Source organism: Desmodus rotundus, chromosome 4 (genome assembly GCF_022682495.2).
Source record: "Desmodus rotundus isolate HL8 chromosome 4, HLdesRot8A.1, whole genome shotgun sequence".
In the NCBI taxonomy this organism is placed as follows: domain Eukaryota; kingdom Metazoa; phylum Chordata; class Mammalia; order Chiroptera; family Phyllostomidae; genus Desmodus; species Desmodus rotundus.
In genome coordinates this window covers 102,194,672-102,213,968 of record NC_071390.1, presented here as the reverse complement: position 1 = coordinate 102,213,968, position 19,297 = coordinate 102,194,672, and the positions used below count along the sequence as shown (strand labels likewise).

Sequence of the window (19,297 nt, the reverse complement as noted above, 5' to 3'; positions counted from 1 at the left end):
AACAATCAACATAAGTCCATTTTGAAAGCTGTCTTTTTGTCAACTCTAGAGAGATTTACATTGTTTTTCCGTCTTACGCAATAAGTCAACAAAGAGCTTATTCTAGGAATAAGAGAAGCGTCAGTGTTGTCCCTCCCTTACTGTTCTCTTGGACTTGCATGGTTGGCTGCAATCTTTAGTTCCTTTGAAAGAAGGGTTTTAAGCCCCTTTTTGGATTTTGTAAGAGTTAGTTTTGCTAAATCCAACTGCTGCATGGTTTGTGAGTCATCAGATAGCTGCAGCACACTCCCACCTGGGCCTCTGAGCCGGGAGCCCCACCCATCCCCCCAGGAAACCATGGGCATCTGGGTCAGTGATGTTACCAGTGTCCATCCCAACACTTAATTCCTGTCGAATAAAATTTATTTAATTGACTTGAATTAATATATTGGTATAATTTATGCAAATGGAAATCTCCATCCTACTTACAGGATGCTTTCAACATAAAGAACTAGATATAGTAACAGACTTTCTTTTATTTGTATTTTATTTAATATTTATTGTATTTTTTCCATTACTATTTAGTCCCTTATACACCCATCCCTCCAGCAGTCAAGACTTTCCCAACATAATACTATTAATACTTCTCAGTAGAAAGGGCTAATCATTACATGGGTGGGCTTTCAACAATCAACCATAGGAGGTGACATGTGTGTGGTGAATTTTATAAAATAAGAGCCCAGGGTCCTGAGTTCTAGGTCTTATAGGATCCTGATGACTTACTTCATCTCCCTGGATCTCAACCCCTCACCTGTAACATGAGGCAGTTGGGTCAGATGATCTTAAAGGTCCTTTGTAATCTAACATTTATCAAGTCAATTCCTATCCTGCCTGTCTCACCAAATTTGATGGTCTCCTTGTTGGTGGCATTTTGGAAAGAAGCCTAAGATAATGGTAAATTCATAAATAGATGTTATTCACCCTAACTCCTATTTTCTGTGAAATATTTCCTTCTCTCTGCTTCTCTAAACTTCAAATGCCAAATCACTAGGGTCAATATGAGCTCTGCTAAAGGAAAAAAACCTACAATGCAAAGCAAACTATCCCCTGGAAGAGACACTAAAAGTTCAACTCTTTGAAGGAAGTCTAAAAAAATCAATAAATTGATTAAATCTGTAAAAAATTTCTTAGAGGTTCAAAATTTGGTGTGAGTCATATTTGTAATTAACATATTATCTTCTCCTTTTACTAATTTTACAATGATGTTGCTCAAACTAAAAGGCCAAACAAGTAAGTATTTGCCTATGAATACCACATTCTGAGAGTTCCTACACAAATAGACAAAAAAAAACCCCAAAATTAAGAATTGTTGGAGTGTAGATGTTTTCTGAATTCAATTCCATTGTTATCATTAATCCCACCCTGACCAGTGCTGAATTCTGTGCTCCAGCTGTGTTTAGCTATATAAATATCAAGAAAAACTATGCCATATAATTTTCTAGAAATGTTGAAAGCAAATGTGACAAAGGGCAAGAATAATTACTTAGAAAAAATAATTAATTGAAGACTTTGTGCCACAGTCTATCATTAAGGATAATAACAGTACATCTGAAACCTATGTAATATATTAACCAATGTCACCCCCAATAATTAATAAATAAATAAAGGTAATAACAAGTCACAGAGAACACCCTGGGTAAGATGATTGTTAGGACTTGACTTATCCCAATAAACGAACTTTAGATTTCTCTAAGCATCATTGAAATTTTGCAAAGTAGGGTTAGAAAATTTACAAAAGCAAAGGTGTTTTTAATGTCTCAGTTTATGGAATTTGGTGGAGAGTAATAGCTAATATTTACTGGGAACTCGCTGTGTCAGGTAAGATTCTAAGCACCTCATATGAATTAATGTATTTAGTCTTCATAACAATCTCACGAGGTAAGTGCCAGTAACTCATATCAGCCATATAACTGGACCTTATTAATTTCAAGCGCTGAGGCCTCGCACAACCTGCTAGGCACAGTGCACTGACTAAGGGTGAGAGGACCCTTTCATGCAAAGTTACAGTAACAAGCAAGTGTGACATTAGAACCACTTGCCCAAAACTGCCCCACTTTTTCCCATGACAACATCAATCCATTTATGTATAGCACCAACCACAATTTATTCCATTTGAAATTTATCCTTTGTTTCAAAAATGGCATTTCATCCTGTCTGCTGGATGTAAAACCTGGTCATTTCATATACATCAACATAGCTTATGTTACAGAAAGACATCCATTCACAGTGTGCTTCTGTTTAAAAGCTTTCTGCTCCAGAAGATAAAACAGGGGTGGGTAAATGTAGGTTTACAACTTACAGTTGTAAGTACATGAAACACAGTTTTTCCTTCCTTCCTTCCTCCTTCCTTCCTTCCTTCCTTCCTTCCTTCCTTCCTTCCTTCCTTCCTTGTATTATTTATTAACCTCCTTCTTCCCACCTCTGTATATCAATATTGAAAGACAGTCACTTATCATTCTCTCTTGAATATTGTCAGATGCTTTTTAAATGTACTGAGATTCTAGACTGAAATTTTTGTCATATAACTTTTTTTCCTCTTACATGTAAACTTTACCACAATTCAACCAAGAAATAACCAAGAATAACCAAGAAATATAAGTTTCAGTCAATTTTTCAGATCTGTTTTCAAACCTAAGCCTTTGATCCACTTGGAGTTTTTTAAATTCTCAACAATAGTGCTTAAATCTAAAAGACATGTATTTCCACATACTGGGCCAATCCACATTAATAACAGTAACTGTTACAACTTCCTTGAACAAGGAGAGTTTAAATTCCTTTGTATTGAATATTTATAATCAACAGAATAATTGTGTGCTTCGGAGGAAGGCAGAAAACACCAGAAGATCCCTGGTAGCTTCCGTCTCTGGGCATGTTTTTAAATTTCATAAGGGAAATGCCCCAAATACACAGGATTGGTGTCAGCAGCCGCATATTATGACAATGTTGAGTTTCGTTGATCTTTTGTCTCTGATCTGTTTATACAAGAATGGAATCTATGGAAGAAAAAAGATCCTTCTCCATGCGTTAGAAATTTTAACCAGAAGAGTGTCGAAGTGAACGAAATAAAACACTGTTTCCCCACTGATAGACCATGTGCTGAAGGACAGGCAGCTGCCATGACGTTGTTAGAGCTGTCCGTATCCTAGCGACCATCTACTCATGAAAAGAACCACCTCGTGATGAAATCCACTTCCTACACACAAAGCTGGTCTGTAGCACCATGCCAGGCTGTTCTGAATGGAAGAGGAAGGTGGGTCTTTACTCTGAAAGGCCTTTGCTCGCCTGCCACTGAGAGGCGGGTTTGCAAATCAGGGCACACCATGGGTCACTGTCACAGAAGTCCGCTGGGTCTCAAATGCCTTCACACTCACACAAATTCCAGTGTACTAAGTGTCCTGGGAAATGCTTGGAAATCCTGGACACTGAGAGACATTAGTATGGTTGGCCAAGTTTGGGAGAATCAGAAAATCAAGGTCATAAGTGAGAACAGACTCACACACCAATTCAAACTCCAGGCTTAGTAAGGTCAAAGGTGATGAGAGCAGAAGAGTCTGCCTTATATTTAGTTAAATGACTGAACTTTCTATACATTAGTAATTTCCAGCATCAAAGGCAATCTTTGAATGACAACGTAAAGGAAGAAAACTCCAAAAGAAAGACATTCACATGCATTATTCCAAAATTGCTGTCAAAGGTTAGTAACATTGTCCATATAAAATAAAATAGAAATGTCTTTTCAAATATAGTGAGATCTTTCAAGAAGTGTAAATGTCTCTTCTATTTGACGTAACTTTTTTCTTTTTCTACAGTTGACAAAAACATTGCTAATTCTTCGAGGCCCGGATCTCCATCATAGTCTTTTTGTGGGCCCCAGCAAGTGCGACAGCTGGGGACGGGAGTGGAAAGGTCTGCTGCAAAGCCACTATTAACACTAATGTTCACAGAGAATCTGTACAAAATGAATCTGCATTCCTGGCTCACCTGAAATCCAGTAATACTTCCTTCATGGTGAGCGTGTTATCATTCTGGGTAAAGTATTGATTTGAGGGCAAGGAAGAAATTGACAATGGGGACAATTACATTCCAATGGTCAAGGTTTTCATCTTTGTTTTGTTGCTGTTGTTCCTGGTTCCTTCTTAAAATTAATTCTAATTCTAACACTACAACATAATTAAACTAACATTTTATTCCCTAGTTCTAGAGTTTCTCAAATTTGGAGTAATAACTAAACTAAAGTCAATATCAAGCTGTTTCATAGAATTTGAGAATGTAGAAATTCTTTGAAAGAAAGTACCTTCTTTAAAACTAGCCTGGACGTTCTGAAAAACCTCTCCAATGCAGTAGTTTCCAGCTGTTGAGGTTAGTTATTGAGTCTTTAGATTTTTTTTGTTCACAACAAGTTCACAAAAACTACCTCATTAAAATAATTGCTGAGATACCTTAGATCAGGTAACTTACACATATTGAAAAATTACTAGTTTCTTCTCCTAGTTTTCTCCACTATAATTAAAGTGACTAAAAGGTTAAGAATGTTGAACAGACTTTAGAAGACTTATTCTCCAGGTAAGAACTTTTTGTTACCTTTAGTCTGAAGGCTAATGTCTGGTTTTTTAACTATCTGGATTTAGGGACAACATATAAATTAATCTAAATATACTGGTACAAAGAAAACTACCAAGTCAATGACAAATATAAAAAAAAGGTTATATAGTGAGTGATTCCCAGTCCAAACTATTTGATACCCCAAGTAGTTGACCACTGACTGAGGAACACTCTGCCTCTCTCACCTTCCCCATCAGTGGTTCTCATCTGACCTCCTCCACCTCCGGCCACACCACTGTGACACCACAGTGCTTCTGGAAGACGGTCCCTCTCACCTGCCATCCTTTGTACCATTTCATCTAAAACATGGGTCTGGCCTCATTTTCCTCAGTACAGGATCAATCTCCAACTTTTAATACGACCGTCTTTAAGGAACGGATATAACAGGAAAGAACAATACAGAGAATACCTTACAACCTCTGGGCAACACCAGGTCTATGACAGTCTATTTTGACGCCAGTGTCCTGCCTCACTTCTGACTTGCGCGCAGGAGGCCGAAGATGGCTCCCTAACTGCGGCCTTCCTTCATAGCCTGAGCTTACAGGGACGTGTCCTCCCTCCGGATGATTTCCCAACACCTGGGACCTACCTTCGAAAAGCTTTGCTTCTGTCTCAAAATTAACATTCTCCCATTGTGGAGAGAAAAAAGAAAACTTTGGTTTAAAACCAGTGGACAGAATTTTCTTCCAAGAAACAATGTTTTGTTTACTAAAACACTTCAGTATGCTATTTTGTAATTTTTAGGTTTTCTTTTTTTTTATTGAAAAAGGAGGCCCAGAATCTGATCGGGAAAACAGAATTGGAGGAGGAGGAAGGAACCTAAAGTGTCCTGCATGTGTGTAGGTCATCCGCAACAGATCAAGGGGGTCCAGGAAAGAGGGCTCGGTGTAGGTCAACCTCACCAAGGTCAGCCAAGAAGGCAGAAGGCTGGCACCTGAGAGAGATGGATGGTAAGTCTTCCCACAGAGAAAAATCACTTAAAATGTAAGAACAGAAGTGAATTAAAAACAAGAATGAAAAAATAGTTTTAGTTGTTTGATGTGCTGGATCAGGGTGGGGCCAGGATTTTTTTTTTCCCCCAAACTTTCAGTTAAAGTCTGTCCCCTCACGATTCATAACACTGGCTCTTTAGAGAAGTAAACCAGGGCGGTGTCAGCGTGAGGTTGGGAAGTGCGGGGAAGGGATGGCATAGGGCGGAAGCAAGGCACACAGAAGGTCAGTAATTCTGTGGAAGAGCCAGGAGGAACACAAGAGCCACCCCTTCCACATCAGCATTCCCATGTCCAGAAATCCTCTGTCTTAGGAGAGACACACAGGGTTTCCTCAGGATACAGTATGAAGGCACAGACCATTTTCCTTTTAAAATCCTAAGACATGGTGACTCCAGCACCATGCAGCCTTGGAATTTCTGAAACTGCAGCCCATCTTTAGGACTGTGATCTCTCCTTCTGGTGCTTGTGAAAGGATCTCAGCACATTTTGTTTCTTCCATTATTCACTCTGAGAAAAGTCATTCACTATGAAGAACTCCCCCTTACTTAGGAAAAAGAAGAAAAAAAAAAGCAATGCTTTTGCTTATGTCTTCATGCCTAAGTGAAAGGAGCTAAGAGCTAAGAAAGATAAAGCATTTATTCCATCATCTTATTATTTCTCTAGAACAGTCTCTCCCAAGTAGGATGTGTACCACTTACAGACTGTAAGAAGGTTCACTATTGAATGGAAAGAAAATATTAGAAATATTATGTGTAGTGTAATGTTTGTAACATGTAACTGATAAATAAACACACATTGAGAGCATATGTCCATATTTTAATTTTTCATAGATGGAATGGAGTTTGGAGACTACTAATATAAAAATAAAAACCATTCATACTAAACAAGAAATTATTTCAAATGGATATTCATGAAGGCAAATTTTAAACCAAAGTACTTGTTCATTTATTTTGATGGGAAACAATCAATTATTTGTTCTGCTTTGAACACAAAGAATTCGCACCTCTGACTTCTAATTGAATGTCATATATATGAAAACCCCCAACTAGGTCCAAAATAGAAATTCATTTAAAGAACTATTTATATGCTCTCCACATCTCTTTAAAACTTTAGAGAAATAGGTTCCAAATATAAAGTGAAATACATATGAAATATAAATGATCACATTCAAGTGTCTTGTTTTCACTGTTGTTGTCAAATAAAATTATTACTAGTAAGAAATCTACAAGCACATTTAGTCTGCAGTCAGTGGAATTTTCTATCAGTTGATGTCCCAGAAAGACAAACAGTGGAGCCGCAGTTCTGCGAGGCCACTTACTCAAGTCAGTTTGATAAGTTTTTGCATTTTTAATAAACTTTACTTCTAGTAATAAAAATACAAGCTATGAATGTTAAAATTATCTTGACTACAATTTTTAATATTGTAAAACTATCTCAGATTTTTCAATGTGGTATTTTCCAAGTATAAAAAAAGTTCAATTATTATAGAAGAAACCAAGCCACATGTGGAAAATCCTCGTACAATTACCACCAATAAAAATTATTTTAACAATGATAAAAATGCTAACAGCAGTTAAGGCTTCCTGAGTGCTATTGCAAGCCAGGCTCTGTTTTATGCACTCTACATGTATGAACTTAGTGGTCTTGAACTGAGGCTGCCCATTATGCCCGTCAGAATCACCAAGGGAGGATACCAAAGAAATGATGCCTGGATTCCACCCCCAGAAGAGACTCTGACCCAGATGTGTTGCAGTCAGTAGTTAACTAATTATTAATAGGAAAGGGGAGCAAAGGGACTGAAACATGGAGCTTAATAAACTAGGGAGCATATGCCTGTTTTGCTTCACCAGGAAGCTACAGCTTCACACCCCAGGGGATCAATCAGGGCACTGTTCCACCCTGGAGGATTAACACTCCTCCCTTCCCCCCTCCAGTACTGGATTGTCCCAGGACGCAGGGGAGGTGCTGGACCACAGCAGCCTGTCAGCTGGGTAACCTAGTGCCCCACAATCCCTCCTGCAGCCAACTCTCTGAGGCTTGGCCTGTACTTCTCCTTCTCCCTTTATTTTACAAAGAAAGTTCATATAAATAATGCAGGTAGAGACAGCAAACAGGAACAGTTCCTTTTTTCAACTGATATTTCTGTGCCAGGGCAAAATAGGCTTAGTTCCGAAGCTACTTGCCAGCAGTTTTCTTTATTGTTCTTCTTGCTTACTGTGGCTCAAACAGAAGCTGGCAGAATACTCAGTTGATTTTTTTTAAAAAGCAGGAGGGCTGGGGGTGGTGGGGGGCCGGGGCAGGTAATGAAAAGAAAACCCAATTCTGTGTTATCGCTTGGTTTATTCGGCTAGCAGTCACATGAGTGACAACGTTGCATAAAGTTACCTGAATCTTGTCACACCACAAAGCATTCTTTCTGCTGGGTCAGGCTGGCCAGAGGTAGTCTCTCTTGCTGCCAAGGGCAAGAAATAAGGCAAGCAGAACTTAATGGCGGAGGGGGTGATGATGGCATATCTATTTAGAAAGGAGAAATACTATCCTCTGAAATGCAAAGGGCACGGGGTATGACCCAGGCAGTTATCAGCTAACACGAGACACGGAGTGTAAAGTAGGCGGTTTAAACCAGTGACATGCAAGGATCAAGGGAGCAAAGAGGCAGAGTCACAAAGTGGCATCCAGACATTCCACACCACGTGAGGTCTCTGCCATGTCATTGCACTGCTCAAATGAAGCGTCTCAGGGTGTGATGTGATCAAAGAATGTTAGCCAAGACGTGGAGCCAAGAGGACATTTACCGAGCACAGCCTGTTAGCCTCCTCGCTGGGGGCATTTCACGTGGTGTCTCATGTGATCCCTGCCACGATCCTGAAAGGGGAGGCGTTTGTATTCCCCGCAGTATTTCAGCATAACTCAAGTATTAAGTGGGTAGCATGGATTTGAAATGAGATGTATTTGCTTCTCAGACCTGTGTTCCTGCCACTCTGACACAGTCCCCTTAACTCCTTGTCTCTGCCCTGGCCTTCAAGTTTACTTGGGGCATTTGGCCCCACAAGAACACTTCTGAGCCATGGGCAGTCATGGCGGGGAGCACGAGCTCACTTTCGAGCAGGAATTGGGTTGTTCCCAGAGACTCTAAAGCTATGTGTAAAAGTTCATTCCTATGGGGGTTTTTTTCCCTCTCAAGTTCTGCCCCTTGGCAGGCTCCCATCTCCCTTCACGTCCCATGCAAATGGCCGTGCCTGATTCTAGTCATTGGCCACCTACTCTCGGAACAGTTCATCCAACCCAGGGACGCTCCAGTCCATTTGACACATCTGCATCCAAAAGTTTTTACTTCTGCTTCCAACAGCTGAGCAACAGGCTCGGGAGGTCATTTTTGTCTTTAGTCACTCCCTTTTGTTGCTATTCTCTAAAACTCTGTGAGCAGCAGGTCAAGGAAAGGTTCTTCATTCATTCAGCAAGACTTTACTGCGTACGTAACACAAACGTGGAAATGTTTCTGGTGCTGTGGTCATAGAGATCATGAGAATTTAGCCTTTTCTTCCGATACCCTCGGGTTCTGCTCACCTGGTCCAGCTCTAACAGCCAGTAAGACACTAGACAAGATCTAGAGCATGGCCTGGGGACAGAGTTGCATATTCAGAGCAAGGGAACCTGACTTCCTCCCTGGTAACTTCCTTCATGAGGAGCCAGGGCAGGAGCCCAACGCCGCAGTCCAGCTCAGAACTGTCCTCTTTACTCCCACTGCTCTGTGCTGTCGTCCAGAGATTTTTCTCCTGGACACTTTACTATGATTTCCTCAGTTTATCTCTTGTCAAGAGCCAGATCCCTTCTCAAAAGGGCAAAATGACAAGAAAGGAATGTCAGGGCAGTTCACACTCTGTAACAGATGGAAACGACTGCCATAAAAATGAATCAAAAGTGAGAGAGAGAGAGAGAGAGAGAGAGAGAGAGGTTTATTCAGGCAATGCCCTCAAGCAGAAATTTATTTTGCATTCAGTAAAAATTCCCCCTTCTCCTGAATTAAAGGCCACTTAATGTGGGAGGGGCATGTGGCATATTGTCATTTCTTAGCAGTTGTCCAAGTTACAATGCACCTGTTACTAAAAACCTGGAGCAGGGTCAGAGCTCCAGAAAGGGAAGAGTGGGCGGGGGACGGGTGGCAGGAGGTCTAAGGTGAAGCGTAGCTTGGCTTTCAGAATAGAATCACATTTGTTCCCAATTCTCATCCATTTTTCACTGATTTTTTAGCAGCTTTGGAGTTCTCATACACCGTTACTAGAGGGTGTTTTTCTTTATGCTTTAAAGAGAGACAGTTAAAAAAAAAACACCATCTGTTCCCCCAGTTTCCAATAAAAAGCTGATCAACTAAGTGTTCAGTTACTCCTTATGTCATAATAAAGACATGAAAAGAAATGTTTATCTAGTTTAACATGAAACACATTTACCCCCACACAGTCTGAGACACGAGAATTTTTATAGCCGGTAGCGGAGTAGCTCTAACAGCCAGTAAGAAACTATACAAACATTAGAAAACAAAAATTAAGCAAATATACACACCCAAAGACAAATCAGAAAAAAATGCCCAACTTTACAGGACAAAATGAACAGGTAGCTGAGGGCAGTTCCAAGAAGATATGAATTCCGTTTAGTGGAATTACTTACCCGCACAAGCAGAATCCCCATTTCCCGAGGGACAGTTCCAGGGCTGGAGTGCTGAGAGACTAACAAAACTGAATTTAAAAACTACCGGCAACAGAATGACAAGGTAGAACAGCATGATCTTCGTGGGCTTGAACTTTCAATAGAAAATGACTTGACTTCGGTGGAGCATGGCAAGGTGCGTACGTCGGACCCCGGGCACGCTCACCGGGCTTGGCCTGTAGCCCTGGAGCATTTTTTCCGGGGCTCTTTGCTGTTGCCCTCTCCCTCCTTCCGCTTCAACTCAAGACAGTGTCCAAATGCGACCTGAAAGGGACACTCTAGGAAAGATTTCTTTATCTAAGTTTTTGGGAAACCAGTAAGAAATACCTGACATCCTGATGACACATTTCGCAATTTAACCTGCACGCTCTGGAGGCTAACTCCACTGTGACAGACGGAGAGCGCAGCGGTCAAGGCTTGAGGGAGAAAAAAAAAGGAAAGAATTGGTGGAAAGTTCCAACCACAACCCTTGATGAAGCTGAAAGAAGAAATATGAAGATCCGATTCCTCCCCAAACACAGTTTCTCTTTTTGAAAAGTGGAATGACTCCCCTTTCCTTTTTAAAGCCCTTTTGGCTCCACCCCCTCTTCCTTTAGTGACACTTGAGTGAGCCTCTGTTTGCAAATGCGAATGCGGGCAATTCCACCCCACAGGAAAGCAGGCCGGCTGCCAAAGAAGAGATAACTGGCTACTCACCATAAATATTCTGGGCAGAACCAGGGAGAGAGCAATTAGGGCGGCTGTGGAGTTGCTCCTGGTGTCCTGCAGGTACCTGCTGAGTATTAGCTACGTTTTAGTATCTTGAAGGATGGAGACAAAGTTAAACCATGCTGTATATATAGTCAGTGGTGAGCAGCACTGCTGATAATTCAGACTTGTAGTAATTGATCGTTCACTTGAGCAATACGACAGAAAATTTACCTTTAGTTCATTCTTTGAACGAAATGTCAACACTGGTGCTCATTCCTGGAGCGTAATCTTTTTTCTCTCGCCTGTATATTTTATAGCGGAATTTGAAAGATTATTCTTTCCAAATCAAAGGGAAATCCCTCGAGCCAAATGAAGAGGAACAGTATGCACAGACACCTTTTCTTTCAGCATGTGCCTAATAAAATATGGTGAGGGGCCAGGAGTGCAGGGAAAGGAGTGGATTGTTATTATAGAACCGTGTTGGAAAAAATAAGCTAATAGTGCAAAATCTGGGAAGCAGTGGGAATCCAGCAGAGCTGACTGCTGTTCCTTCCTGAACAATGTAGGCTATCTTCTCACACAGTGTTGGATAACAAAAGCCTAAAGTATCGATTAGCTGTCTCCTTGACCTCTTTCTACCTGGAGCAGCAACAGCACTTATTTCTTCAGAAGTACACCTAGGGCCCCAAAATATCTAGCTCAGGCAAACCATTTGCACCAGATTTGATGAACAATGGAAATTTCTACCAGTTTACTTCATCCTGGAAAACAGCCTGTCATTTAAGTTGCCCAGAGGTAGCGTTCCAAGTGCTGGTCAAAATGTAGATGAAGTGATAGTCACAAAAATAACAGTCATACCAGTGAATACCCGTTATGGAGGAAAACGGGAACTAGTCCAAGCCTTCTATTCATATTTAATTCTGTCCTCATCATTCCTCAAATACTGGGGTCACTTTTCTGAAACAGCTAAAGGCAGGATATCTCTCATTTCAGCCAGCCTCTGCCAGGCAGCTTCCAACCCTTATAGGAGAAACAGACCCAGGGGGCAACAGAAGTCCTCTGTGGGTGGCGGGGTGGGGGGGGACACATGGAATATTCCACTGCTTTCTGGACCTCACTCAGACTCAAGACTCAGAATGAGTGTCCTACAAATAACCTGTACTACATTACTACCCTTGCTAATAACCTTCCCCTTCAGCACAATTCATTGCCAGTTTCACAGGTGACAGCAATAGAAGTGGCTTAGAGCAGTGGTCCCCAAACTTTTTGGCACAAGGAAGCAGTTTTGTGGAAGACAATTTTTGCACAGATGGGGGGTGAAGGGGATGGTTTCAGGATGATTTCAAGCATGCATTACGTTCAAGCTCGCCTCTTGCTGTGTCTGGGTTCCTAACATACTGGGAACGGTGCCAGTCCATGGCCCCGAGGTTGAGGACCCCTGGCTTGGAGGACCCCTGGCTTGGAGGACAGTTAAACATCTAGCTATAGAGAGGAGAATAACAGGAACACAACTATGAAATAATCCACCACTATATTCTGTTTGGACCTGGAATCTCTCATATTATTTGGAGTTGAAGAAAGGCACACTTTCTTAGTCACATATCACCTGGGCTAATGTTGTCACACATGCCCCTTAAGAGATGACAGACTCAACATGCCTGTGGTGGAAGCTGAGACTGGTGACTGATATGAAAGATCAAACCCAGCTAATCCACAGACAAATCAGGATTGCCCACATAGAGAGTCAATGGACAGAGCCACCCCCTTTGAAAGGACTTTCAGAGATATCTGATAAGTCTATATTCTTCCAGTTAAAGCTGAAACTGTCCTGGGCAAATGAATATCCTTACTATTTTAAAGTTGCTCCGAAATCTGTTAAAGCTTTATGGGTTTGAGCTGCCGAACACCGTTTAGTTTCTGGGGTTGAATGAAATTAATGAATTCATTCATTGCACAGCTATATATGATAGGACACTGTGTGGAGTTCAAGAAGTAGAATTCAGGGTTCCCTAAGTTCAAGTTGACTAACAACAGCAGAAAATAGTTTATGAGTACCAGCTAACGAATGGCCAGTCACCAAGTATCCTGGGGGTTTCTTAAAGAAGGGGGAATTGTGACAAATTCAGGGGACTGGAACATGCAGCAAAGCTTCGCATGATAATTAGGAAGCCTCACATCGGCATGGAGAAGAAGGAAGGCCAAGGATGTGGAACAGGAATGGACAAAGAAATGAAATGCTTACTTATTAGATCCTTAGATCCTAAGGGGACACCACTGGATGGGAGGAAACTCTGCTGGCAGGTCAGTAAGAGAGTCAGAAATGGCAAGGAGACAGCTCTTAGGTGTGAGTGGACATCAACAGAAGGGAGGCTATTGGGAGACATGTTTATGTGACCTGGTCGTCATTCTTATTGTTCAGATAGAACTTCCCTGTTGAAGCACAAAGCACCGTATTCTCCTCGGATATATGTTTGCTGTACAAACATCACCACCACCACAGCATTAGCAGGCTGCCCCACTGTGCCAGGCTTTATTCACACCCCTCAACACTGCCTTGCAAGGGGGATGGTATTGCCCATTTCACAGGACACTGAAGATCAGGAAGGCTAAGAAAATTTCCCAGTATCAAGTATATTTATAGATCATATGACCTCTGAAGTCATTATTCTCTCCTTATTAGACAGTGTTTTGGGTCAGAATTAACAGGCGGGGACATCATTAAAAGCAGAACTTATACTATGCCTATGGCTATGACTATAGGAACCAGAAATGACAAGGCAGAGGATTTTGGTAGGAATAACTATTAGCATTAACATCCACCTGCAGAAACAGTACACAGGCTATTTCACAGGCCATGTCTATCAATAAATATCAAGAGTACAAGACAGTTCCTGTAAGATTTTCAAACATTTTCTTGTTTTTTAGAGGCAACGTTGTTGACATGTGTCTGGCATTCCCGTGATTCATGTGTGGCAGAAACTGCAGTGGTATTAAAGGAAAGTAATTGGGAGGGCATAGGAGCCAGCTACAAAGGGCAAATTATGATGTATCAAAATATTAATGCCAGATGTAAAAGTTTTATTAAAAAAGGACAGTTTTTCCTCGTGGTATTTGTCCATGTGAGTTGAAAACTATGTCCACAAAAAAACCTACACACGAATGTTTATAGCAGCTTTATCCATAATTGCAAAAACTGGAAGCAAGCAGGATGTCCTGCAATAGAAGAATGGCTGAACAAATTGTGATACATCCATACAATGGCATATCATTCAGAAACAAAATTAAATGGACCATCAAGACACTAAAGACATGAGAGAATCATAAATGCAAATTGCTAAGTGAAAGAAGCCAGTTTAAGAGGCTACATACTCTATGATGATTCCAACTACAACATTCTGGAAAAGACAAGACTATGGGGACAGTGGAAGTCGGGGAGAGATGAACAGGCAGAGCACAGAAGACTTGTAGGGCAGTGAAAGTATCTTGTGTGATACCTACAAGTAGATACATGTCATTCAAAATTAATCAAAACCCCCCAGAATATACAGTGAGTAAATCCTAATGTAAATACAGAGGCTTTATTTAACGGAAGACTTTAATTAAAAATGCATCAATATTGGCTCATCAATTGTAACAAATGTACTACACTAATGCAAGGTATCTATGACAGGGGAAGTGGGAGGAGGGGAAGGAGAGGCAAATTTGGGGACTCTGTACATTTTGCACAATTTTTCGGTAAACTTAAAAGTGCTTTTACAAAAAGTAGTCTATTAATTTATTTAAAAAGGAGAGTCACTGTCTGATTAAGTAATGCACAGATTAAGTAGTGCCATGGTTCTACCACAGGCAATCGGATTTTTAAAAACACTTGGTCAATAAGACATACAAGAGGGATCCTGCCTGTGTTCCATGTTTCAGCTCAGCCCACCCTCAGTACCTAGAAAGTTGCCTCTGAGCAAGAGGAAGAAACAAGACTTCAGAAACTGGATATACACAAAGAAGACATAATTTATAATATATAGTTTATAATTCTATGAGGCAACAACAGAATCTAAATGTCTTTTTGTTTATTTTTATTTTTTATTGTACTTTTTCCGTTATCATTTAGTCCCCTTTATCTCCCTCTTCCCAGCAATCACCACACTGTTGTCCATGTCCATGAGTCCTTTTTCCTTTTTGCTTAATCCCTCCACCCCTTACATCCCCACCCCCTTTCCTGCCATCCTGCTCTCTATGAGTCTGTCCCCATCTTCCTTGTTAGTTCAGTTTTGTTCATTAGATTCCACATATGAGTGAAATCACATGGTATTTGTCTTTCTCTGACTGGCTTATTTCAGGTAGCATAATGTTCTCCAGGTCCATCCACACTGTCATGAAGGGTAAAGGGGAACCTTTTTCACTATTGGTGGGAATGCAGATTGGTGCAACCACTGTGGAAAGCAGTATGGGGATATCTCAAAAAATTTAAAAGTGAATCTGCCTTTTGACCCAGCGATCCCACCTCTGGGAATATATCCAAAGGAACCAAAAAAAACCAATTCAAAAGAACATAGGCACCTCTATGTTCATTGCAGCATTATTTACAATCACCAAGATGTGGAAGCAGTCCAAGTGTCCATCAGTAGATGAGTGTGTAAAAAAGAAGAAAACTAAATCATTTTTATAAAACACGCTAATTTTAGACTACACTACATTTATTTACATAATCTCAGCATGCGTGCTGGTTTGCAATCTCAGAAGTTCTCACCAGATGAAACCTGAAACTGCGCTCACCCTTTGACTCCCATCCCTCAGGGGGCAGGGAGAGAACAAAGAAAGAGGCAGACAAACCCAGATTGGTAGGTAGCAAGTTTTGTTGTTGTTGTTGTTGTTTTTTTACTCTTCACTCTTGAAATGCAGAATTTTATTTAGAAACTGTTTAAAGTAGGAGAAAAAACCTTGTCAAGAAAGACCAGGTAGAAAATGGGTTCCCAATAAAATGAAATGTTAGGCCAACAGAAATCTACAATGCCACAAAAGAGAAAAAACACCACTCTTACTTGAACAATGCTAGTTACTTGCATTTTTTGACAATGTTAATCACTGAATATGGGTTCTCCTGTGGGGGAGCTTTGTCCAGCAGAGAACCCCCAGCTGTCACGGATGAGAATAATTCTACCAAGACATGATCTGCTTGGGAAGGAAGGATGGCCAGTCTCTCAGAGGAGAAGGGCCTTGAGCTTCTTCCTCAATGGGTTTTTATTGGGTTCAATTTGCACAGGAATACAGGTAAAGCTCATCAAGCATTGTCAGGCAATAATGATCAAACAACAGATAACATTCAAAGAACTATGAGGGCTTATTCTGAGTCAGGGTCAGTTAGCTAAAGGGCTATAAAACTTTGGGAAACAAACTCATTTCATGTTGAGACCCTTATCAGAAAACTGAGAACATTCTTAGTAAAGCAGGTTTCACAGGGTTTTATGCATTCTTTCTCAGGTCCATCCCCCAGGGAACCTGCCCTTTCCAGCACAGGGCTGCACCCACCTCCAGCATTGTTTCAGGCTTAAGTCAGGTGGGGGAAGTGAGGCAGCCAAGAGATTAGGAGACTTCTTATAGATAGACTGAGGGCTCAGGCTCTGTCAAAGCCGAGCAGTGACGGTCCATCACCCCCTTTTTCTGTAGTCCCCCAAGTTCCTCCTTGATGGCCCCTTCACAACTGTACCTGTCTTAGGTCATCCCTCCCTCGAGGAATCTTACCCATCATTGGCTAACCAATCTTCTGCCTGAGGCCAAGCAGGATGAAGTAAAGGGGGCAGAGGTGGCGCCCCAGGTGGGAAGATAACATTTGTCTCCTTAGTGGCTTATGGTCCCGAGGTCTTTTTATTCAGCCTTAGCCATGGGGGGGTTACAGCTTCTGAAACCAGTTAGAGTGGTTCCCAATATTCTCCTCCAATTTCCACACAAGGCAGGCACTGCACAACAAACTTATCACAATTACCTGCTCTCTACATACATTTTCGTACAAGCTAGGTAGTTGGCAGGTTTAATAATCAAGGGAACTTACAGACAAGGCTTGAGTGTCTCAAGTAGAGTTGGCCTCTGTACCCACCTGTCAGTATCTTAAAAGCCTGTATAGAGGCCTTAACCAGGTTCAGTCATTTTTACTGTCCAGATGGTCTCAACAACACAGTGCTCTGTCAAGGCTGTGTCTTTGCAATAGCTCTTCGTGGGAAATGGTGGGTGGACTATATAATTCAAGGATGGGGGCAGGGGCAGGGATGAAGAGCCTCTGATTACAAGGGTCCAGCTCACAGGTCAATTGATGGTCCACCAAAAATGCCCCATTCGTCAATCACTCAGGTATTTTAACTTCTAAAAATGTCAATGTTTAGGGAAAGAACTCTTGCTTTTCTATCATCCACAATACGCCCTTTCCCCTGACCTCCAATTCTGCTGAGTCTAGAAGCATAGTGCCATTAAGTATATAGCACTCAAAGGCATGACAAGAGTACTACAAGTGCTAGAAACTTCGTGTAATTAAAGCTACTTTCTGGAAATTAGTGAAAACGTAAACCATAGTTGGCTGCTCTTCCCTTGCTCTTACTATATTTATAGAACTGTGAAATAGTATCTTCTTTCCCTTTTTTAAATTTCAAGGACTGAAATTATTTGTGTAAAAATAATCATGGTCTACCACTTGAAACTGCAAAGATGTACCAAATAAATGGTGGCGAGAAAATATTTGAGTCAATGATATAGCTTTTGAACTTCGAATTCCAGAGAAACAAAATAAATTAAGCTGCTTTCATTTGGTTCCCCAGCCGGACTGGACTCAGATGCATTCATTACGTCTACTAACTGTAATTAAGTGAACAGATCTTAAGTATAAATTACCACCGAAGTTTCCCTTGTGCTCCCTCCAACCTCACCCACATCCACAGGCAACCATTGTTTTGATTTTTATCATCAGAGATTAGTGTTGTCTGTTCTTAAACTTTATATAGATGCAGTCATAGAGTGAGTTCCCTTTGGTGTCTGACTTTTGTTCAACATAATGGTTTTCGACAGTCATCCATATTATGGTCTATATCAGTACTTCATTCTTTTTTATTGTTGGAAAGTATCCTTTTGTATGAATATATCACAACTTGTTTATCCATTTTTCCATTGTTGGACATTTGGATTGTTTCTAGGTTAGGATCAATGAATGTTTTCATTTCTCTTCAGTTAATGCCTAATTGCCGGTTCATTGGGTAGGTATGTGTTTAACTTCATAAAAAGCTGCAAAACTTTTTCCCAAAATGTCTGCTCCATTTTATACTCAGTAGCGATGCATGTGAGTTCCAGTTGCTCCGCATCTTCACCCACATTTGGTACTGTCAAGCTTTTTAATTTTAAACATTTTAGTAGATGTGCTTAATATCACATTGACATTTTAATTCACCTGTCCCCGATGAATGGTGGTTGACCATCTTTTCATGTGTTAATTGATCGCTCATGTATCTCCTTTTGTGAGATGTCTGTTCAAATCTTTTACGCATTTCTGTATATTGGGTTTCTTATTTTTTTTTATTGATTTGTAGAAGTTCTTTATATATATTCTGGATACAAATCCAGATCCATGTGTTACAAATACATAAATATGTATGTCAGGTCTATGTATTACAAATATCTTCTCGCAGTCCATGGCTTGTCTATTCATTTTCTTAAAAGTGTCTTTTGATGAGCAAATTGTAATTTTGATGAAATCCAGCTTATCAATTGTTATCTTTACGGTTACATTTTGTGTGCGCATTCACTGTAATTAATTGTTGCCAACTCCAATCTCTCAATATATTCTCCAAATTTTTTAGGAACTATTAGAATTTTAGCTTTTATATTAGGAGATTTGATTCATCTTTATTAATGTTTGTATATTACATGAGACTGGAGATGAAGTTCATTTTTCTCCATACATATCTTCACTGAATATAGAGTTCAATTTGGGACAAACTGACATCTTGACTATAATAAATCTCCCAATCTATGTATGAAGGTCTTTATCTCATCAATGTTTTTAACTTTTTGGTGTAGAACTTACATATCTTTTGTTATATTTATTTGTATATTGTTTTTAAGTGCTCTTTAAATAAATAGTTCTTCATTTTTATTTTTTAGTTGTTTATTGTTCTTTTATAGAAATAAAATTGAATTTGACTTTGTATCCAACAAACTTGCTAAATATTTTATATATACAAGTTTTTTCATTGAGTCCATCATACCAGAAGTAAAATTAGAAGAAAATACAA

At 40.3% G+C, this 19,297-nt stretch overlaps 1 protein-coding gene across 3 annotated transcripts in view; it reads right to left on the bottom strand.

The window, feature by feature from the left end:
• The window catches only part of EGF (epidermal growth factor), an 87,901-nt gene extending 77,025 nt beyond the window's left edge, over positions 1-10,876 (bottom strand). For all 3 annotated transcript variants that reach the window (XM_045187065.3, XM_045187075.3, XM_045187071.3), the window contains exon 1: positions 10,299-10,876. In XM_045187065.3, the coding sequence (XP_045043000.2) occupies positions 10,299-10,413 (115 nt within the window). In that variant the 5' untranslated portion in view covers positions 10,414-10,876. The remainder of the gene's footprint in view (positions 1-10,298) is intronic.
• Between the last annotated feature and the right edge of the window lie 8,421 nt (positions 10,877-19,297).